The 17,737-nt window shown below is 39.3% G+C and overlaps 1 protein-coding gene across 5 annotated transcripts in view; it reads right to left on the bottom strand.

The window, feature by feature from the left end:
• Positions 1 to 17,737, bottom strand: part of myo3a (myosin IIIA) — a 74,001-nt gene that overhangs the window by 23,639 nt on the left and 32,625 nt on the right. For 3 of the 5 annotated variants that reach the window (XM_084939704.1, XM_084939706.1, XM_084939705.1), the window contains exons 7-20: positions 15,211 to 15,356; positions 11,353 to 11,418; positions 11,060 to 11,215; positions 10,645 to 10,686; positions 8,992 to 9,085; positions 7,201 to 7,317; positions 6,695 to 6,799; positions 5,698 to 5,781; positions 5,225 to 5,427; positions 3,832 to 3,930; positions 3,611 to 3,725; positions 2,776 to 2,902; positions 2,122 to 2,329; positions 890 to 1,037 (exon numbers count right to left, since the gene is read on the bottom strand). In XM_084939704.1, coding sequence (XP_084795830.1) covers positions 890 to 1,037; positions 2,122 to 2,329; positions 2,776 to 2,902; positions 3,611 to 3,725; positions 3,832 to 3,930; positions 5,225 to 5,427; positions 5,698 to 5,781; positions 6,695 to 6,799; positions 7,201 to 7,317; positions 8,992 to 9,085; positions 10,645 to 10,686; positions 11,060 to 11,215; positions 11,353 to 11,418; positions 15,211 to 15,356 — 1,710 coding nt within the window. The remainder of the gene's footprint in view (positions 1 to 889; positions 1,038 to 2,121; positions 2,330 to 2,775; positions 2,903 to 3,610; positions 3,726 to 3,831; positions 3,931 to 5,224; positions 5,428 to 5,697; positions 5,782 to 6,694; positions 6,800 to 7,200; positions 7,318 to 8,991; positions 9,086 to 10,644; positions 10,687 to 11,059; positions 11,216 to 11,352; positions 11,419 to 15,210; positions 15,357 to 17,737) is intronic. The other 2 variants (XM_084939707.1, XM_084939709.1) reach the window with 1 other exon arrangement.

A 17,737-nucleotide genomic window follows, 5' to 3' on the forward strand; every position in this document is an offset into this window, starting at 1 on the left:
ATTTGTTGTCTTTTATCTCCTCTTAACTCGGCTCTGATAAATCTGATCTGCAGGGCAAAGTGAGCAAACCTGATCACATCAGGCTGACTCAGAGCTGCTACTATGACTCAGCAACATCACCAAGGACTTCTACTCCACGGAGAACAAGTCAAAATGGGAACAAACAATATCAAATCATGCTTATTCGAGCATGAAGTGCCACTGTGAAGGAAAATGAAGTACAGCAGAAAAAAAATCAGCATGGATGCAGATAGATTGGGACAATATGCAACCACATGCATAAACATACATGAAAACATGAGGGCAGCGGAGTAAATGCACTGCTGATAAAACCTTACCATACAGCAATCCTTTAATTCTGCCTTATTTATGTAGAACTATTAATCTCACAGCACCGTACATTTCCCTTATGCTCTGGATATACATATGATGGCTGCATAGGACAATATATTTCTGGGCCTGGTTCCAACAATACCCAAGAGTGAATTTAAGTCCAGCACTAAGTGTCTTCAACTCCTAATTGACCCTCGTTTAGAATGATTTATAACACCTCCCAATGGGTGACTCCAAATCATTTAACATTGGCAAACCATTCTCTGACCCCCCCGAAGGCAAAACCCTCTCACGAGACTGCACGAAGGGAGAACAGAGAACCTCATTCTGCCGTGAATAAAGACGGCAGCATATTTTACCCTTGCCATCTCTTTTAAAATGCAGACTGACAAACGATGACATGTTATCTCAATTTAGATGGAAATGAGTTAGAACCAAGGTGAAAACTGCACACAGAGAGCTGTTCAGGAGGGATTCACGTTCTGAGAAAGTGTTATTTGAATTCAGTGACAGGCTGGGGGGCATGCTGGTGTGAGGTTCGTGGGCTGAACTTTACCTGTTCCCACGCAAAGATGTGCTGGTTAAAGTAAAACTGGATCTGCTCGTTGGCAATGTTGATGCAGAGCTGCTCGAAAGAGTTCTTCTTGAAGTTTTCAAAACCAAATATGTCCAAGATACCGATGTTAAGGCCCTTGTCGTCCTCTCTGGAGAAGACGAGGATAAAATGTTAAATCTTTAAATGCATTTATAGAATAGCTAACCGTGTGGTGCTAGGGATGGCTATGTTGTTCTGGTAGCCTGCCACTTAAATGGTAAGTGGACTGGTTCTTATTTTGTACTTCTCTACTCTAGCTGAGCACTCACATACTTTTCTTATTTTTAAGTTATGATTCTTACTTGTGTAAAAAGCAAAAGGTCTTGGATATTTAGTTGGAAGCTTATCTGCCACTGATTTTTTTTTCCCATCCATACAGCAAGTCAAAATTTCAGATTATTTTTTGTCAAAATTTTAACTTACTCATTCAGACCTTTGAGAAAATAATTCAAAATGGACGAAATAATGTAAAAAGTAAAACTTAAAGCCTTAAAATATTTTTTTTTAATTTACCAACATACATCTGTCATAAAGGTGTAAATTAGCTAGAAATAGCAAAAGAGAATTTTGTAGCAGGCTGCAGAAATTTCTGCTTGAAAACTGGGCATGGAGTGTATGACTCTAGAGCAGGGGTGGGCAATTCCAGGCCTCGAGGGCCGGTGTCCTGCAGGTTTTAGATGTGTCCTCGAACCAACACAGCTGATTTAAATGGCTAAATTAGCTCCTCAACATGTCCTGAAGTTCTCCAGAGGCCTGCTAACGAACTAATCATGTGATTCAGGTGTGTTGACCCAAGGTGAGATCTAAAACCTGCAGGGACACCGGCCCTCGTGGACTGAGATTGCCCACCCCTGCTCTAGAGGCTTCTAGAATGAGCCTCTAGTGGCCATTAGCGGAAGTGCAATTTTTAGCACTTCAGCTGAGAGGATGTTAGTAGACAGACATCGTTTAAAACTATGGAGCCCCTCTGATGACATGGTCCAAAAAATGAATAAATTGTGGCCACAAAAGACTACTTCGTGGGCACAAAATGGGTATAACGTGCCCACGAAATACTAGTATATTCTGCAGTTTTAAAGACTTGGCAGAGAATCTAGTTGTGTATCTATTTTAATCCAAAAGCAGGAACTTTGTCAGACGACCTCATTCGTGACAACCAAACACACCGTTACACTGTCTGCCCCCCATCTTACCCTTGGCTGTCAGGCCGCAGCAGCGCGTTGATTCGGTTGACAATCCAGCTGAAGAGACGGCTGTAGAGAGCTTTACCCATGGCGTCCCTCACCTCCACCGCTTTTTCCACTGTGTTGGGTCTGACGATCGTCTCTCCGCGGGCCACAACACAGTGGGAGGTCAGGGCTTCCTGCAGCTCGTCTGAGCGGATACGAAGCAGAGATGCCACTGAGGTGACATGAGATAAGGAAGGGGATAAAAGTTAGCATTTATAGTGTGGCGTTTACTCAAAGCAGCACATCTTATGCAATATGTAGCCTCATTCTGACTGAGCAGGAGAATATTCATTCAATTAATAGGCCGCATCTATGTTGTTTTCTAAATTACCATTCAGAACAGGTGTTTGAATTCAGAAAATATAATGCATAGCATGCACTATAATATCTAACCATTACAAATGTATGCTTCTTAATGATTTTTATGTACTAACGCAGTCTTGGGTAATTGATTTAACCAAATCATTTCCTGTATTTATCTAAACATGGAGGACTCCTGCAGAGTTAATGATGGTTAGCAAAAGAGGGAGGCGGATGAAGGGGGTGTAGCAGAGGAAATTCAGAGTCATATTTGGTTTTCTGTCATCATGCACTGCGCTTCTCTCTCTTTTTTCTTACCGTTCTCCAAGACAGACATGTTGCAGATGTTGCTCTTGTCTGTTTGGTGCTCTGAGGCAACTGGAGAAAACTCAATGTCCCCAGAGTTGAGGATGGCAGCCAGTGTGCTGTAAACATTTCCGAGCTCCTGCAAAAATTAGAACAAATAGAGTTTGTATGGAAACATGTATCAGTGTGTGCAACTATCCCTAATATGGTCACCTCAGACTCATAGCTCTAGCTTTGAGCACAGAAGCTCCGCCCACCTGCTGTTTAAATCTTCTGTTTGCGAGGAGTAGCCAATCCGAAAATAGGTGGCTCAATTATTATTTTGAACTATGAAAGCAGTTCAAATAGACCAAAAAAGGGCACAGTTTGTTAAAATCTTAAATCTACAAACAATACAGATTTGAAAAAACAAACAAAAAACAACACTAAGTCACCTGCAGCACATATATTAAGGGATCAGCTTGAAGTGCATTTCATGGACGACAAAACGACACAGTAAAATAGCACTGCCAAGTGATTATAACATAAGTACTATTGATGTGGAGATCCCAAGAGCAATCAGTACTTTGAGCCTCATTAGGTTTTCACAATGTCAAGAACTGACTGCCTACATGTGCCTGCAGCTTTATGTTCCAACACAAGCCATATACAAGACGAGAGGGCCGGCATGATCACACTGATTCTGAAATGCCAGCAATACTGGTGCTATAGCTAGTAAGATTGTTTACATGTTATTTTTACATAGAGTGACTTTAATGGGGGCGAGTGAGAACAAGTCAGTGTGAATACTGGGATCAAGGTTATACTGCTAAACCTGTGGCCCAGTAATGAATACATCAGTTTATACCTCCAGGGTGAATCCAATGACTTTGAAACACTGCTCGACTGCATCAAACTGCTCCTTGTAGGAAGCGTTGTTCACTATGTCAGGCCCAAGTTTAATGTTCTCGTGGTACAGATACCTGCAAAACAAAAAGGAACCACTGGGGTCTCTGGAAGTTGGGAGTTTGCAGCATGGGACGCAGATAACAGTGTTTTGGGGAAATTGCTAAGGAATGTCAAACCTACTTAGGTGTTTTGCTGTCAGAGAGCTTGTAGTGGGCTAGCTTCTTCCTGTCAGCCAGACCAGCATAAATGTAGTAAAAGATGTGGAAGTTCCTCTCCCCCCTGTGGAAACACGCACATATAGTGGAAATCAAATTCTTGAAAAGGAGACATGCTAGGTAAATGTTTTCGCCACATGATTAACATGACTCCAGTTTTGTTTTCTTAAGAAAATTTGTAACAAAATAAACATGATCAATGCTAAAATATGCACAGGAATAGTTAGTTAACATGTTTCCAGCTTTTTAAAAACCTGGTGTATCTGATATCTCTGTGTTGGTGTTACTCCTGCATCATGTTAATAGTGTCCAGGATCAACATTGCTACTGACCAATCCCATTGTTGTGATGTCATAGTTTTGGAATTTGGAGGGAAAACAGACAAACTAATATAATCTGCAAACAATCCTACGCCTTCCCATATTTGTTTGAATAAAGAAGGCTGACGATCCTTCTTTAAATTCAAAACCAAGTTGTATTTCCACCAGTAACACAAATTGTAAGACTTTATGAAATAAATTACAAGCATAGATGAATGATGATGAACACTGAATGCCTTTGGTTGTTTATTATGAATAAAATTTAAGCTTAAATTTATATTAATCATGAATATGGTGAAAGAAAACCTGTCTAATCTTTTGCTAAATCCATTAGTAAATAACCATTTTTGTTTCAACAGGATAATCAAACTAAATTTGATTCAGGACACTGTCACCAAATCTCATCGGAAAGCATCAACAATCATTTCAGGTGTGTGTGTGTCATTAAAATATACCCATAATGAAGCAATTGAAAAGTATCTTGCAGGGGTAACAAAATATGCAACATGTGAATAAAAATTAATTCATGAAAACATAAGAGTTCACCCTGTTTTCTATTAACCCAAATACGACACCCATTAACAGACTAAATATTCATACAATGCACGACCTAATCGAGCCCTCTCTGACGTGTGTCTGTTTTCCAATGCAGTACTTGAGTGTGTCTTTGAAGTTCCACTAAAGACACACGCAAGACCACAATCTTTGATCCAACAGGAAATAAGCTAGCACTTCCACTTGACCCGGTCTGCTCCCCAGACACACGATAAGAAGAAATGATGGACCGAGTGAAATGCAGGTGAAAGCAAATGCCACCAGTTTCAAATGAAAAAGCAGATGTGAAAGAGAGCAAGAAAAAAGAGACAATCTATTATCCGCTGATCCGTGGAAAGCGGGCAGAACAATAACCTTCACGGCAATGTTCTTTCAGAAAATGAACAGAGAGATTATTTGTATTTTTCTATGAATGTTACCCTCAAATGAAGGTAATAACAGTCAAAACCGGGACCAACACAAGAAACAGGAAGTGATATTTACATCGCCTGGTGGACAACTCTGGATTTTTCCAGCAGATACTCGGATATCTGTGCTCCGACCACTGTTCCACCACCGTTGAACTTCATTTCCAGGTACTTGCCGAAGCGGCTAGAGTTGTCATTGATGACAGTGCAGGCATTTCCAAATGCCTCCACCAAGCTGTTGACCAGCAGGATCTTCTCCTGGAGTGTCCTATTATTGGCCTAAACAAAATATCATTCCACTTTAGTTTGGGGGACTAATTTAAAAAAAAAAAAAGAAAGTGTTACACTGTGACAAGTAGCACTACCACTTTCTATAATCTGCTCATATGAATACAAAAAAGGTCAAGAGAATTTCCTTTTTAGTTAGCCTTCATATCATGACTGGCACTAACTGCAGCACCAACGAACTCATTACAAGATCTTCAAACTTCGTTAACAGAATATCTACCAAAAGATCAAGCGTTGTGCTGGTTGGATTTCATGACTCACCTTCCCGAGAACCGTTAGCTGCTGCACCAGCAGATGAGCGCTCTCTGTTTTCCCTGCTCCACTTTCCCCACTGATCACAATACACTGCACACAAGAAGTCACTTGAGTCACATATAATTATATATGCACTCTGACTCCTGTGGTGTCAACAAAAAAGGCTTTGAGGCTTAAACGCGAATAATATTAATAACGTTATTAACAGCTTAACTACCATTGTCACTAAAATATGTCACTGAATGCAGACAGTGGAGAGAGAATCAACATACTGGCTTTCTTTTACAAAGAAAATTCAAATACAGAGTCCATATAGGACAGGCATATTATATTAGCTTTATTAACAATAAAATCATATTGCAAGACAATGATCCCAAGCACACTAGCAAATCTACAGAATACCTGAAAAAGAAAATGATAAGTTTTTGAAATTTCTCAGTCAAAGCCCAGAACTGAACCAGATTGCAAAGCTGTAGCAGGATATTAAGCGAACTGTGTATAAATGAATGCCCACAAACCTCAATGAACTGAAACAACACTGTAAAGAAGAGTGGGCTAAAGTTCGTCCACAGCGACTGCCTCTGCAAGCTATTGAATCGTGGGGTGTACTTAATTTTTCACAGTGCTGTTCAGAGTCTTGTGCAAACGTTCTTTCTTAGAAAGGATGTACTTGAATTTCCCCAAAGACGATCCAATCAAAAGGCCTTAATTCACTTGCCAATTCTCCAATATCGAATAACAGACACACCATGCTAACCATCCTAGCAAACTAGATTTAGCATTATTAGCATCACACAAAATCACACACAAAATCCCCCCAACCCTGCAAAAAATAAATAAATTAAAAAAATTAAAAAAAACAGAACCTGCTTTTGGTACCTTCTGGTATCTGGTTTCTGTATTTTTTAGTGTCTGTGTTGTCAAACTGCTGCTCTGGCATCGTGTGGAACAGCACTTAAACAAGTAAACTCAACCAGTTTGTAATAACTGAAGAGCTTATTACCTGATCAGCATTGTATGACACCATAGATTGGTAGGCAGTATCAGCCACAGCGAAGATGTGTGGTGGGTTAGCTGTACGCTTAGCTCCTATGTACATCTTAGTGTGCTATGAAGAGAGGGAGAAAAAGATAAAAGCTTGTTAAAGATGTGCTCAAGAGTATAATGAATACAACAAAATAGATATTTTTAGAAAACTAAATTAATGATTTTACAAAGCGGATTTGTAATAATCTCTCAATTAGCAACAAACTTGAGGCAAAAACATGATAATTGAGAGGAAAATAGAGCCACTGAGTTATGGACGAGGCAGAAAAACAGCAGTAGTATCTGTGAAAATGTGTGTGCGCTGTTTGAAGCCAAATGGGATGCAGCAGACTGAAGAACTGCAGAGGCTCTAATGAGCTATGCCAGGCTACATTCACTGCATTATTGACCAAATGTAGAGATGCATGTACACGGAAAGAACACAGATCCAAATAAAACAAAGGTCTATTTATCTCCACTGACCTCAGGCGTGTATATCTCCATCGTATGGAAAGGATTGACTGCAATGAGGGTGTCTCCCACATATGTGTAAATTTGATCTTTTCCATAGCGATTCTGAAGCTGATCTGCGACAGTGTTCTGGAAAAAAATAAACAAAGACAATAAATATCAGTATGAGATGCTTGCTAAATGACAGTCAGAACTATATTTATAAAAAAAAAAAAACAACCCACAGAAGTTTAGTTTATGCCAACGTTTCCATCAAACCAGCAGCCCATTTCAGCTTGAAGGATGGGTGGAAATATCCGCTGGCAACTCATTCAATATGTCAGTTCATCCCTCAGATTTGATAACTTGTTCCAAATGTTCTTTCTGTCAAAGATGCTGCTGTGTATTTTTGCTTTGTTTTGTTTTGGTTCTTGAAAGACCAGAATGGGTAATTAGGAAAAATGATGCTAAATGTCATAATGTGACATAGTGTACCTTCAACAGCACTTAAATACAAATATATCACAGTAGATGCAGTAAACGTTCAATCAATGTTCATTTTTGATTATGATTTCTAAACTAGTCGTTTAATCACTCAAGTGACTTTTTATATTGCATGACAATATATTTTGTCCAATGCAACAAGAGGACTTCGAACAGGAAAAACACCACTCACTACTTTTAATCTTAATATAAAAGTATTAGTATTGAATATAATGAACACAGAATTCACCATATGTTCCTCTGCAAAAGGAAACAAAACCATGTTCGTTTTGGAGTTTTTGTTTGTTTTTGTGGCAGATAGTTGCTCCTCCCTGAGCCTGGCTCTGCCAGAGGTTTCTTCCTGTTAAAAGGGAGTTTGTCCTTCCCACTGTTGCTTGCTCGCAGGGGCCCATCTAATTGTTGGGGTTTTCTCTATTACTGTAGGGTCTTTACCCTAAATATAGTGCCTTTAGGTGACTGCTGTTGTGGTTTGGTGCTATATAAATAAAACTAAATTGAACAGAATTGAAATAATATGTGGTGACTTTTCTTGGTTAATGTTAGAACAACATGTTGGCAGCTTTTTACAGTGTATATTTTAAATTTACCTGTCTTGTTATAAGTAAAATACTTTTGTAACTCATTTTGTAACTTAAACGCATTAATCACTATCTATCAAATAAACCAAATATTTTTTTCTCCATCATATCGTACATGAAAATTTTAGCTGTTGTATTTGTTACCATCTAGAAGGGCAAAAATAAAATAAATAATTTTTTCCATTTTATTCCAGCTAAGTGCGGTGCCAGGATTCCAATTTTGATTGGGACAGAGCAGTTTGGGCTTAGCAGGTAATTACAAAGTTAATATTTTATTAATACCACTTATCTGTGCGTACATACGGGTGTGTAAGTTAAGAAAACAGTACTTGATCTATCATTATTTTTGGTGTGGGTTGTGAAGACCAGCACAAGTTAGCCTTTCACTTAAACACCAAAGTGTAATTAAAAAATAGATGAAAGTGAAAGACTGAGAGAAAGAGGCTGTTGGGTGAGCTACATTAACTCTATCAGAAAAGAGGGAGAGAGAGAGAGCAGAGCACTCTGCTGTAAATTCATAAATGTATCTCAATAGAAACTACCCATGCTTTCAAGGAGAAAAATAAAACAGGCAGAGATTTTCAGCTCTAACTCCCATCAATTCTCTGTTTTTTTTCTTTCACCAGAAAATGTTTGCTGCATTCAGTGACTTCATCCTAACTCTAACTTGTTTTCTAATGTTGTGCAGCCAGGAAGGGGGAGAAAGAAATTCTGAGAAAAAACCTAATTCAATTTTTTTTACCTCATCTAGAACCTCAAGGGTGGCGAGGTCATCCACCTCGTCTGCGTCCTGTGTCTTCATGTGGCTTCCTTTTTTGGTATGAATACGTTCATGCCTGGAACACAACAATGACATCTCTTAGTGAGCATGCTCTGAAAAAATGAATGTTAAATTTTGCAGATTCTTCTAGAACTTGTGCTGCAAGCCCCGCTACTTTGCAGAGGCCAGGAAAGGTCATTCACAGTGGAGCTTTTACTGGGACGCACTGGTCTGACTACGACTCTAACCTCAGGGACGCGTCTCTATTCAAGCATCTTCTATTTTCATCAAGGAAAGAGTAGACACAGAGAGGGATAAAATAAAACAAAAATAGTCCCACAGGGAGGATAAACTTCAGAAGTGGGTGACTTAAGTTTAGTAAACATATCTTTTCTAGTTAAGTAAATGTGTCTTTCAAGAGATTAAATCTGCACAAGGGAATAAAATAATCCCACAAGATTCCAATTACCCATTGTAGCAATTGTAACATCATCTTATTACCACAAGTCAGTTCATTTACTTACTAAAATATAATCAGAATTGTCAAGTGATATCAGGAAGCCAGCAAATTTAGTGCTGAACATAATTTACTGAACAAGCTTTTAGCTTTATTGTTATTTAACTTTTAGAAAGACAACATGACTCTTATGTTTCCTGATACTTACGTGTTGTTGATGGGGTTCAAGTAATTTTGTAATTTGGGGGTTTGTTTGCATAACGGTCATTCCATGTCAGCTGACCACATGCGTCCAGCCTGACCATCCCAGATATCCTTAAATAATTCCAAGATGATCCACTTTTAATAGGAAAACTGTCACATTTTAGCTTTCTGTGCCATTTTCAAAGAGCTATAGAACTACTTAAGCTAGGTCGCTCAAATGTTCATGTCAAATATCAGTTACTATATTATGATTTCAACAACATACAGTTTTAAGAGTGTAGCTGAAGGCTGTGGATGCTGCCTGTAAACAAAAATATCAATATGAAAATAATTATTTTGGGGAAAGTGAAGCAGAACACATCATGATGTTACTGTCAGACACCAACTCTTTTAAGAAAAGTTGGTTGTTACTTCATTTGCATGAATTAGTTTTCCTCTATTTTCAAGCTCTAACATTTTTAAGGCCAGTCTGATTTGAGAAGTTTCATGGTATGAAGTACACCTCATATATGGGATTCTGTGTTATACAATTTTGAATATTGGCCTTTCTACAGGTTAAGCTGCTGCTCAGGTGGTAAAGCAGGTCATCTATAAATCGGAAGGTCAGAGGCTCAATCCCTGAAAACGTTCCAGGGTCAAGTTCCAGGAATCCTATTTCACTGTGTCTCTACTGAAGCATCATTTATCTGATAGGTAATGCTGAACACAAGTGAGCTTTTAAGCTCCTGTAGTTGATTTACAGTAAATATCATAACCACTGACAGCATCAAATGACATTACAGTATTATAAATGAAAACTCATAAAACAGAACAAACAGTGACAATAACATGATTTGAACATTAAAACAGACAACAATGTAAGAAGGGCAGGGTGGCAGTTGATGGCAAAGACGTGTGCAATCACAACTACAACAAGAGCTTTGACTGAATTATAAAAGCTCCTACTGCGTCACAAAAGCATCCTCTATAGTTACCTGTCATTACTGTCTGAGCTTCTGTCTGTCTTTCCATGATGGCTTAAATGACAGAAACGGGGTCAACATGTTATCACTGTACAGGGAGAAACTCACTTTAAAGGGCAACATTTTAACTCATGCTAAGGAGCCTACAGCTCAAGTGCAGCCGGTGCAGGATTGACCTGTTTTTTGTGTGAGGGTGACAGGGCTTGTAAAACATCCAGCAAGTAGGGTAATTTGGATTATACTGTCGGCAAAAGCTAAGCAACAGCCTAGCATATAACACCCGCTGACAGGAAGGGCGTTATATTTTAAGTTTTTCATGGGCTTTGTATCAAAATCAATCAAACACTTTACGGTGCGGGAGTATTTGGCTCACACAGCGAGATATCGGGACAAAAACATAGAGACAAAAGCCATAAGGACACAATACCTTGTTTTTTCAATCACTCCAATTTGCTGGTTGAGATCAATGAGCTCAATCAATTGTTTTTGCAGTATTTTCTCTCTGCTGACAGTCTGTTTGATGAACACATGCTGGAGCAGGTCTTGCACATTCGGTCTCAGCTCAAAGTCCTTAATCAGACATCTGTGAGGTGGGAGAACAAGCATGAGGCAGGAAGAGGAGTGCAGTGCATTTTTCATATTCATATTCAAAGCAGCGGGTTATCTGTGTAAATATTTATTATTCACACAGGAAGGATAAACACTAGAAGCCACACTCACTTGCAGATGAAGTCATTAAACTCATCTGACCAGAGCTCCGGCTGGTGGAGAGTAGGCGGCGGGTTTCTGTTACAGGAAGAAATGGAAAAGATAAATGGAAAGATAAGATGAGATAGGATTTAAGCGGGCAGGGCGGAGAACAGAAGGCTGGGACGATTCGTCACTGAGGGCATCCAGAGGTGTTTCTCTGGTGGCAAAAAGTGGTAGCTTTCAGCCATCAGAGCAGTGCAGCTGGATGGTATCGTTACAGCTGATTTTAGGAAACTTGTGTATAGACTCAAACCAGAACTTCTTAAATACTTTACCCTGAAAACATACACACATTGTTGTGGGGTTAAACTTAACAAGGCCTCACAGCAGAAAAACAACTCGGCTAATTGGATTCCCTGTTCGACTTTAAGTACCTCTTTACAAGAGGGTTCCAGGTACTCGGCAGCGAAGTCACTGCTGCCTGTTAATGCATGGAGGCCTTTCGCACGTTGGCTCTGACAGCAAATAATTGGTCTAATGAGAGGACATTCGTCTCCTTTTTATCACACAACACAACCAATATAGACAGGAAATGCATCAGGCCTTTATTTTCAGGCTGTTCAGCTAATACTGTGATCATTAAAGTGTTTTTCTTATCCGAAAGACAAAGAGAGCCCTGCAGAGATAACTTGGAGTAGTTGCATTGGGCAACCTGAATAATAAAGCTACTTTTTAAAGCACTATAAAGGCTACAAGGACTTGGACTGTTTTAAATATAATTTCTTGTTTGTACCCCAGTTTGCTAAAGCAATTTGTTCAGTTTCGCCCGCTAAAAGTTCACTTAGTAAAGTATTGGAGGCAAGTTTAAATCCTCTCTGTTACACATAATGAAAATGAAAGCTTAGCTATTAACACCTGAGCACAATTATAATAGCACTTTAAATCTTTTATCCGCTCCAGAGACCGAAGCTTTGAGCACAGATTTGACTTCCATACATATACTGTTGTCTTAGTCCTTCTCTGCAGTCCTCATTTTCTCTTCCTATTTAAATTCAAGGTTCAAGGTTCAAGGTTCAAGGTGACGAATAAAGAACCCTGAACCTTGAAATATAAGGCAATGAGGAAACAACATAAAAGACTACTGGACTTGTTCCTCTGTATGTTTACTCTTTATCTTTTTGGATTCAGCTCCATATGTTGAAATATGATACAATGTATCCATTGCACACTCCTTTCAGTGTGGACCTATGTTTTTTCATAATTCATGATACATTGGCAAAATATAACAATTGTTGAAAATAAGCCATCAGTACGTAATGAAAGTAATCTGGTCCGTAGGAGGACTTAAAGTTAGATAAAATACAACCACATATGAAGAGCAACACATGACATATTACACTATTTACACAAAAGTGAAATCAAAATGCAGAAACATTGTGTGTGCTAAGTACAGCCTTCCATAGGAATAAATAGGAAACGTATCAGCCAGGTGCTGCTTATCAAATGCACTTAGTTAAATGATCATCAGCAAGTCTGATCTTCTCTATGAAAGCAGAAGATTTGTTAGTTTGCGGGTCTGGAGGATTCAGGTCTGTGTTAACACAATACCAAGGAGGAAAGAAACAAGTACTTCTGCGCATCAATTCAACACAGTTACCAACCTTCCTAAATGGGAACAACCTTCCTAGAACAATGTTCTTGGACAGACAGGACCAATGTGGAGATGTTTCACAGCTCCACATTTGGCAAAACACAAACACAGCATAACTGTCAAGCACAGTGGTGGAGGGGTGATGGGCTGATTTGCACCTTGCAGCCGTTGAGTCAACCATGTATACCAACTGCTTTGTTTACCAAAGCAATCTAGAGTTAAAATTTGCGTCTTCTTAAGGGTGTTGGCTGCAGAGCTGAGCTGCGACTTACTTCGAAGGCGAACATTCTCCATTTCTGGTTTGTGTTTGGTTTGCGAGAGTTTTTAGACAAGTAAGTGCCTTCCATACAAACTACAGGGAGCTGCAGCAACCATAGTAAACACAAGGAGGTTTTTGATGCAGTGCCAGCTTTGCAATCCATTTCACTCAGCAACAGCCAGCAATCTTCAAGAAACAACTTGCCAACCAGCAGGTTTTATGCATTTTCCCTCACAACTGTTGTTTGCATCACATCCAATATGGCAGACAATTCTCAAGAAACCTCAATAGAGAAACTGTATGGGCTTGTATGGCATCACTGTATATAAAATACATTATAGTATTATATGTTTGCATGCATTGTGTCAAGCTCTTGTGTGCTGCAATTAGTAGGTAAAACTGTACTAATAAAAATAACCATACTAGTTATTGATAGAAAAATCAGGATTATAACAATCATAATAAAAATGAGGAATGGCTTTGGTGGTCTGCTGTTTGGGGGGAGGGCAAATGTGTACTAAATAAGAGAGAGTGGATGAACTAATGCCCTCAGCGTGGCTTTTTCCAAGACTGCTTGACAAATGAAGCCAGAGTAGTGAGCGGAGGGAAGTGAGGAGTGTGAAGAGGGAGCCCGGAGCTCTGGCTGTAGCAGTCACATAGATTGTGAGAAAGCTGTGTGATGGCTCCGGCGGAGCACGACCCCCAGAGCAAACACACAGGACAGCCGTGACACAGCAGCAGTCTGTGTGTGTGTGTAGGCGTGTGCGTGTTTCAGGGCAGTGATGGACAAAGAGCTGTGCTGTGATGGTTAAATGCTCTCACACTGAAATCAGGTGAAGATAAACAATTAGAAAATCAGCTTCAGCTCACAGTAGAAACAAAGAGAAAGAGGGGCTGTGCCCGCAGCCTCCTCCCAGCAGGATCATTGGGATGAGTGCCAGGGAGGGAGTATGTAATGGATATAGCCCTGCAAGCAGAAAAAAGCCATTTGAACTAAAAAGACTGTACTTAGTGTGGTGACAGTCTGTATAGAGGCACAAATCACTATGTTGGAAGTAGGAGAGGACTTTTCTTTATTGCAGTGCAAGCGCTATACATTATGCTATCTTTACAAGCCGAGGAGTCAGATAATGAAAACATGCCCAGTCTTGTGAGATGGTCCGTATCAGGGTAGTGAAGAAAATATCATCTTGTTTTACTTCTGCCTGGGGTGAGCTGTATCTTAAGGCAAAGGCTATTTGCATGGATGGTTCCAGCTTTAAAAATGGAAGCAGAGTGGTTATAATTTTGTAGTTTCTGATTAAATTTTATCTTTATTTTCTTTCAGAGTGTATTTGACTAGTTACTTTAGTTTTTAAGACTATTTTAGGTTCTAAAACCTACAGAAAAAAATATCCATAAACTCATATTGAGTACTATTTACTGATATAGACTGAAAGCTTAATACTGTACATGCCTGTATTCACATTTTCAATGAGCTGTGTTTTCTCAGCCCATAAACTGTAATTAAAAAGTCATGAAAAGTGTTTCAGAGGACAAAACAAGAAAAAAAGAAAAGATGCACAACAGGGTCAAATTAAAAGGGTAGTCATTATTTTATCACTCTGACAAAGTCATTACTCAGCTCTATCAAATCCAGGGACAGCAAAACAGCATAATAATAGCTTTAATCTGTAATAGCACCTTTCAAGATATCAAAAATGTAAAAGCACATTACATAAACAAAATGAGAACACAGTACAAATAAAATTAAGTAAATTATTATTATATTATGTGCAGGACAGCAGTCATTAGCCTTGAAGCAGAGTCCAGTTCGATAAAACATAAAATAAGTCTTATTGAGAATCAATCTCATTTTTGAAGAGAGCACAACATGTTTTTGGTTTATTTGCAACCTTCAGCTCAGATTTGTCATAAGAACCAAATCATTTAAATTCATTCAGCACAGCAGAATATGATGCAATTATGGCAGGTTTACCTGGGTATTTTAAAAAGGGCTCTCATTGGGTGAAGGTCAGAGAGGGGTGGGTCTCCATCTCCTAGCTCTATAGCTGTGATGCCCAGGGACCAGACATCACAACGGGCATCGTAGGTGGAGTCCAACTGCTGCTCACATGCTATTACCTGCAGGGATGATGAAATAAACAACATATAACAGGTGGTCTAATGTCTGATTACAGATATCACGAGTAAAGCAATTAAATCAGGGTCTGCTTCCTTCTTTGAAAGTCAGTATTTAAGTTTTTTTAATTTCTTCTTGTGCTTCTACACAAACAAATGTGAAAGAATATAAAATGTCATTAAAAAGTTGTGCGCTAACAACAAAGGAACTAAACAAACTGCAGCAGCTCAGCCAAAACAACTTCCTCATTATCATTTGCTGTGAGCAGAACAGTGCGCGCACACACACACACACGCGCGCGCGCGCGCGCACACACACACACACACACACACACACACACACACACACACACACACACAGTCCATCATCACTGTCCTGCGGGCAGTATGGCACTCAATCAGCAGTATGAATCATTCAAGATTCATATTGTTATTACCACACACTCACATATAATACACACATTTAACAGTAATCGGTAATTTGTTTTTCTAGTTCTGAACAGGCAGAGTCTAATGCATGCAGACCAGACAAATCATTACCAGATAACCAATAAGACACACACTCCACAAAACCCCAAGACTTTCATTATTCCGTCATGTTGCTGGCAAACACACTTGATGAAAACTAAAAGAAGTCAATGTTAAATCGGTCCTCAAGGAGACTAATTTGCAAAGACATGACAAACTGACTTTTAAACAGTAAAATTATTTCCAACCAACACACAAATATAGACACATAACACGGCCAAAATCACAACTCGACAGCGACAACCAAACACAATTATTCTGGAAAAGAAAGCTCATCTACATAACATTGTGTATAACACGGTGCGGAAAAGATGCAGCTCACCTCCAAGTCAAACCTACATAAGCAAATCCTCTTTAGAAGTAGACTTTATATAAAGCCAGCGCTGTATATTGTCCCCAAAGTATATATTTAGAAAGAAGAAACCTCCGCTCTATCAAGTGCTTCTTGTCTACTCAGTCCACTCAGGTAAATGCCCTTTCTTAGACCTTTGTGAATAAATATCTTAAACAAATAAGATTAAAATCCTTGAGCCTTAACGACACCACGTCATGCAGCATCCTGCATTTGCATGGCATGCAAACTTCATGTAAAAGCTATTTTGATTTAACAAGTGAACATGCAAGGTGATCTGGGGTGATCATGTATGCTGAGTATAGGTTTACCCATCTCATCCCCATGAATTCTGCTAATGACTCATCTAATCTTGATCAGTGTTGAGGTTAAGCGTGCAAATGGGTGGTTAAGAGATTCCTCTACTTGTTGAGGGTTTCCAAAAGTGTTGTGGCTTCAAGTTCAATGAAAAATAAATGAATGGTGTCTGACTGAGAGGCTAAAAGTGCATCTCCTAACATTCAGGTTATCTCTGTTTTCTGCTATGCTGTTGCTCCACCAGGGGTTGCCGAGCCTTTTTCACGATGAATCAATTCCCTGCACAGTCCAAACATCATCTGAAGTTTGTTTTCCAACGTTACGCAATCTGTTTTGTTCTGCAGTGTGTTTTGTTTGTTGTCCCTGTTTCATTCTAAGATCCATTTAAATGTCTTACTCCTTAAAAACCTACTGGGGTGGCTGGCAGTTGCTCAGTAAAATTGGTTGCTATATTTGGTAAACTGAGACCTCCTTGCGATTGCTTTGGTTGTTAGCAGATTGTTGTGGTTGCCTGTGGTTTGCATGCTAAGTTCTGACTTGTCTGCAAACACTTGCCAACTATTTGCTGAGCAGTAGTGAAACAGCAAAGACTGCAGCACAAACTGAAAATGGAGACAGTTTTGCACATTATGAAATGTGTTAAATTGTACTGATCCATTAAAGGAACTAAGCTTGAATTTCAGGCCTGCAGTGGATTGTTTCAGGAGCCGATTCCCCGTATGGTGAAGTCTCGACAGGAATGTCATTCTCACTGAAGCCTTTAGAAGTATGATGGGGTGTTTTGCATCTATAAAAGACTTATGGACAGCCTGGCTGCTTGTTGATAATGCAGAGACACACTATGTTCCCTTATCTGGAGAGCCAATTCGGAGGGGGAGTATGAAAGTCAAAATATACAGGAGACAAGACCAAATATGCTGGAACATGTGTGTTCACCTGCTCTCCTTGATATTAAGGGATGTTTAGAGCCTGACAAGTATAGGAATTTCAGGACCAATAATATTCCAGTATGTCAGCTGATTCCTACTGTTATTTTAGACACATGATTTTCTGACTGCGTGTTAGTAGTATGTCTAGTTATTTATTATTTATCACTCAGATCAGCTGGTTGCTGCTTTTCTGGTGCTCCAACCATGGTGCCATCAGGGACGTTCCAAAGTGGCCTCTGGTGAATAAACTGTGCAGCATCAACATTCATAACATGGTA

This window comes from Perissodus microlepis, chromosome 9 (assembly GCF_051167445.1).
Source record: "Perissodus microlepis isolate ML-2025 ecotype Zambia chromosome 9, ASM5116744v1, whole genome shotgun sequence".
Classification (NCBI taxonomy): Eukaryota; Metazoa; Chordata; class Actinopteri; order Cichliformes; family Cichlidae; genus Perissodus; species Perissodus microlepis.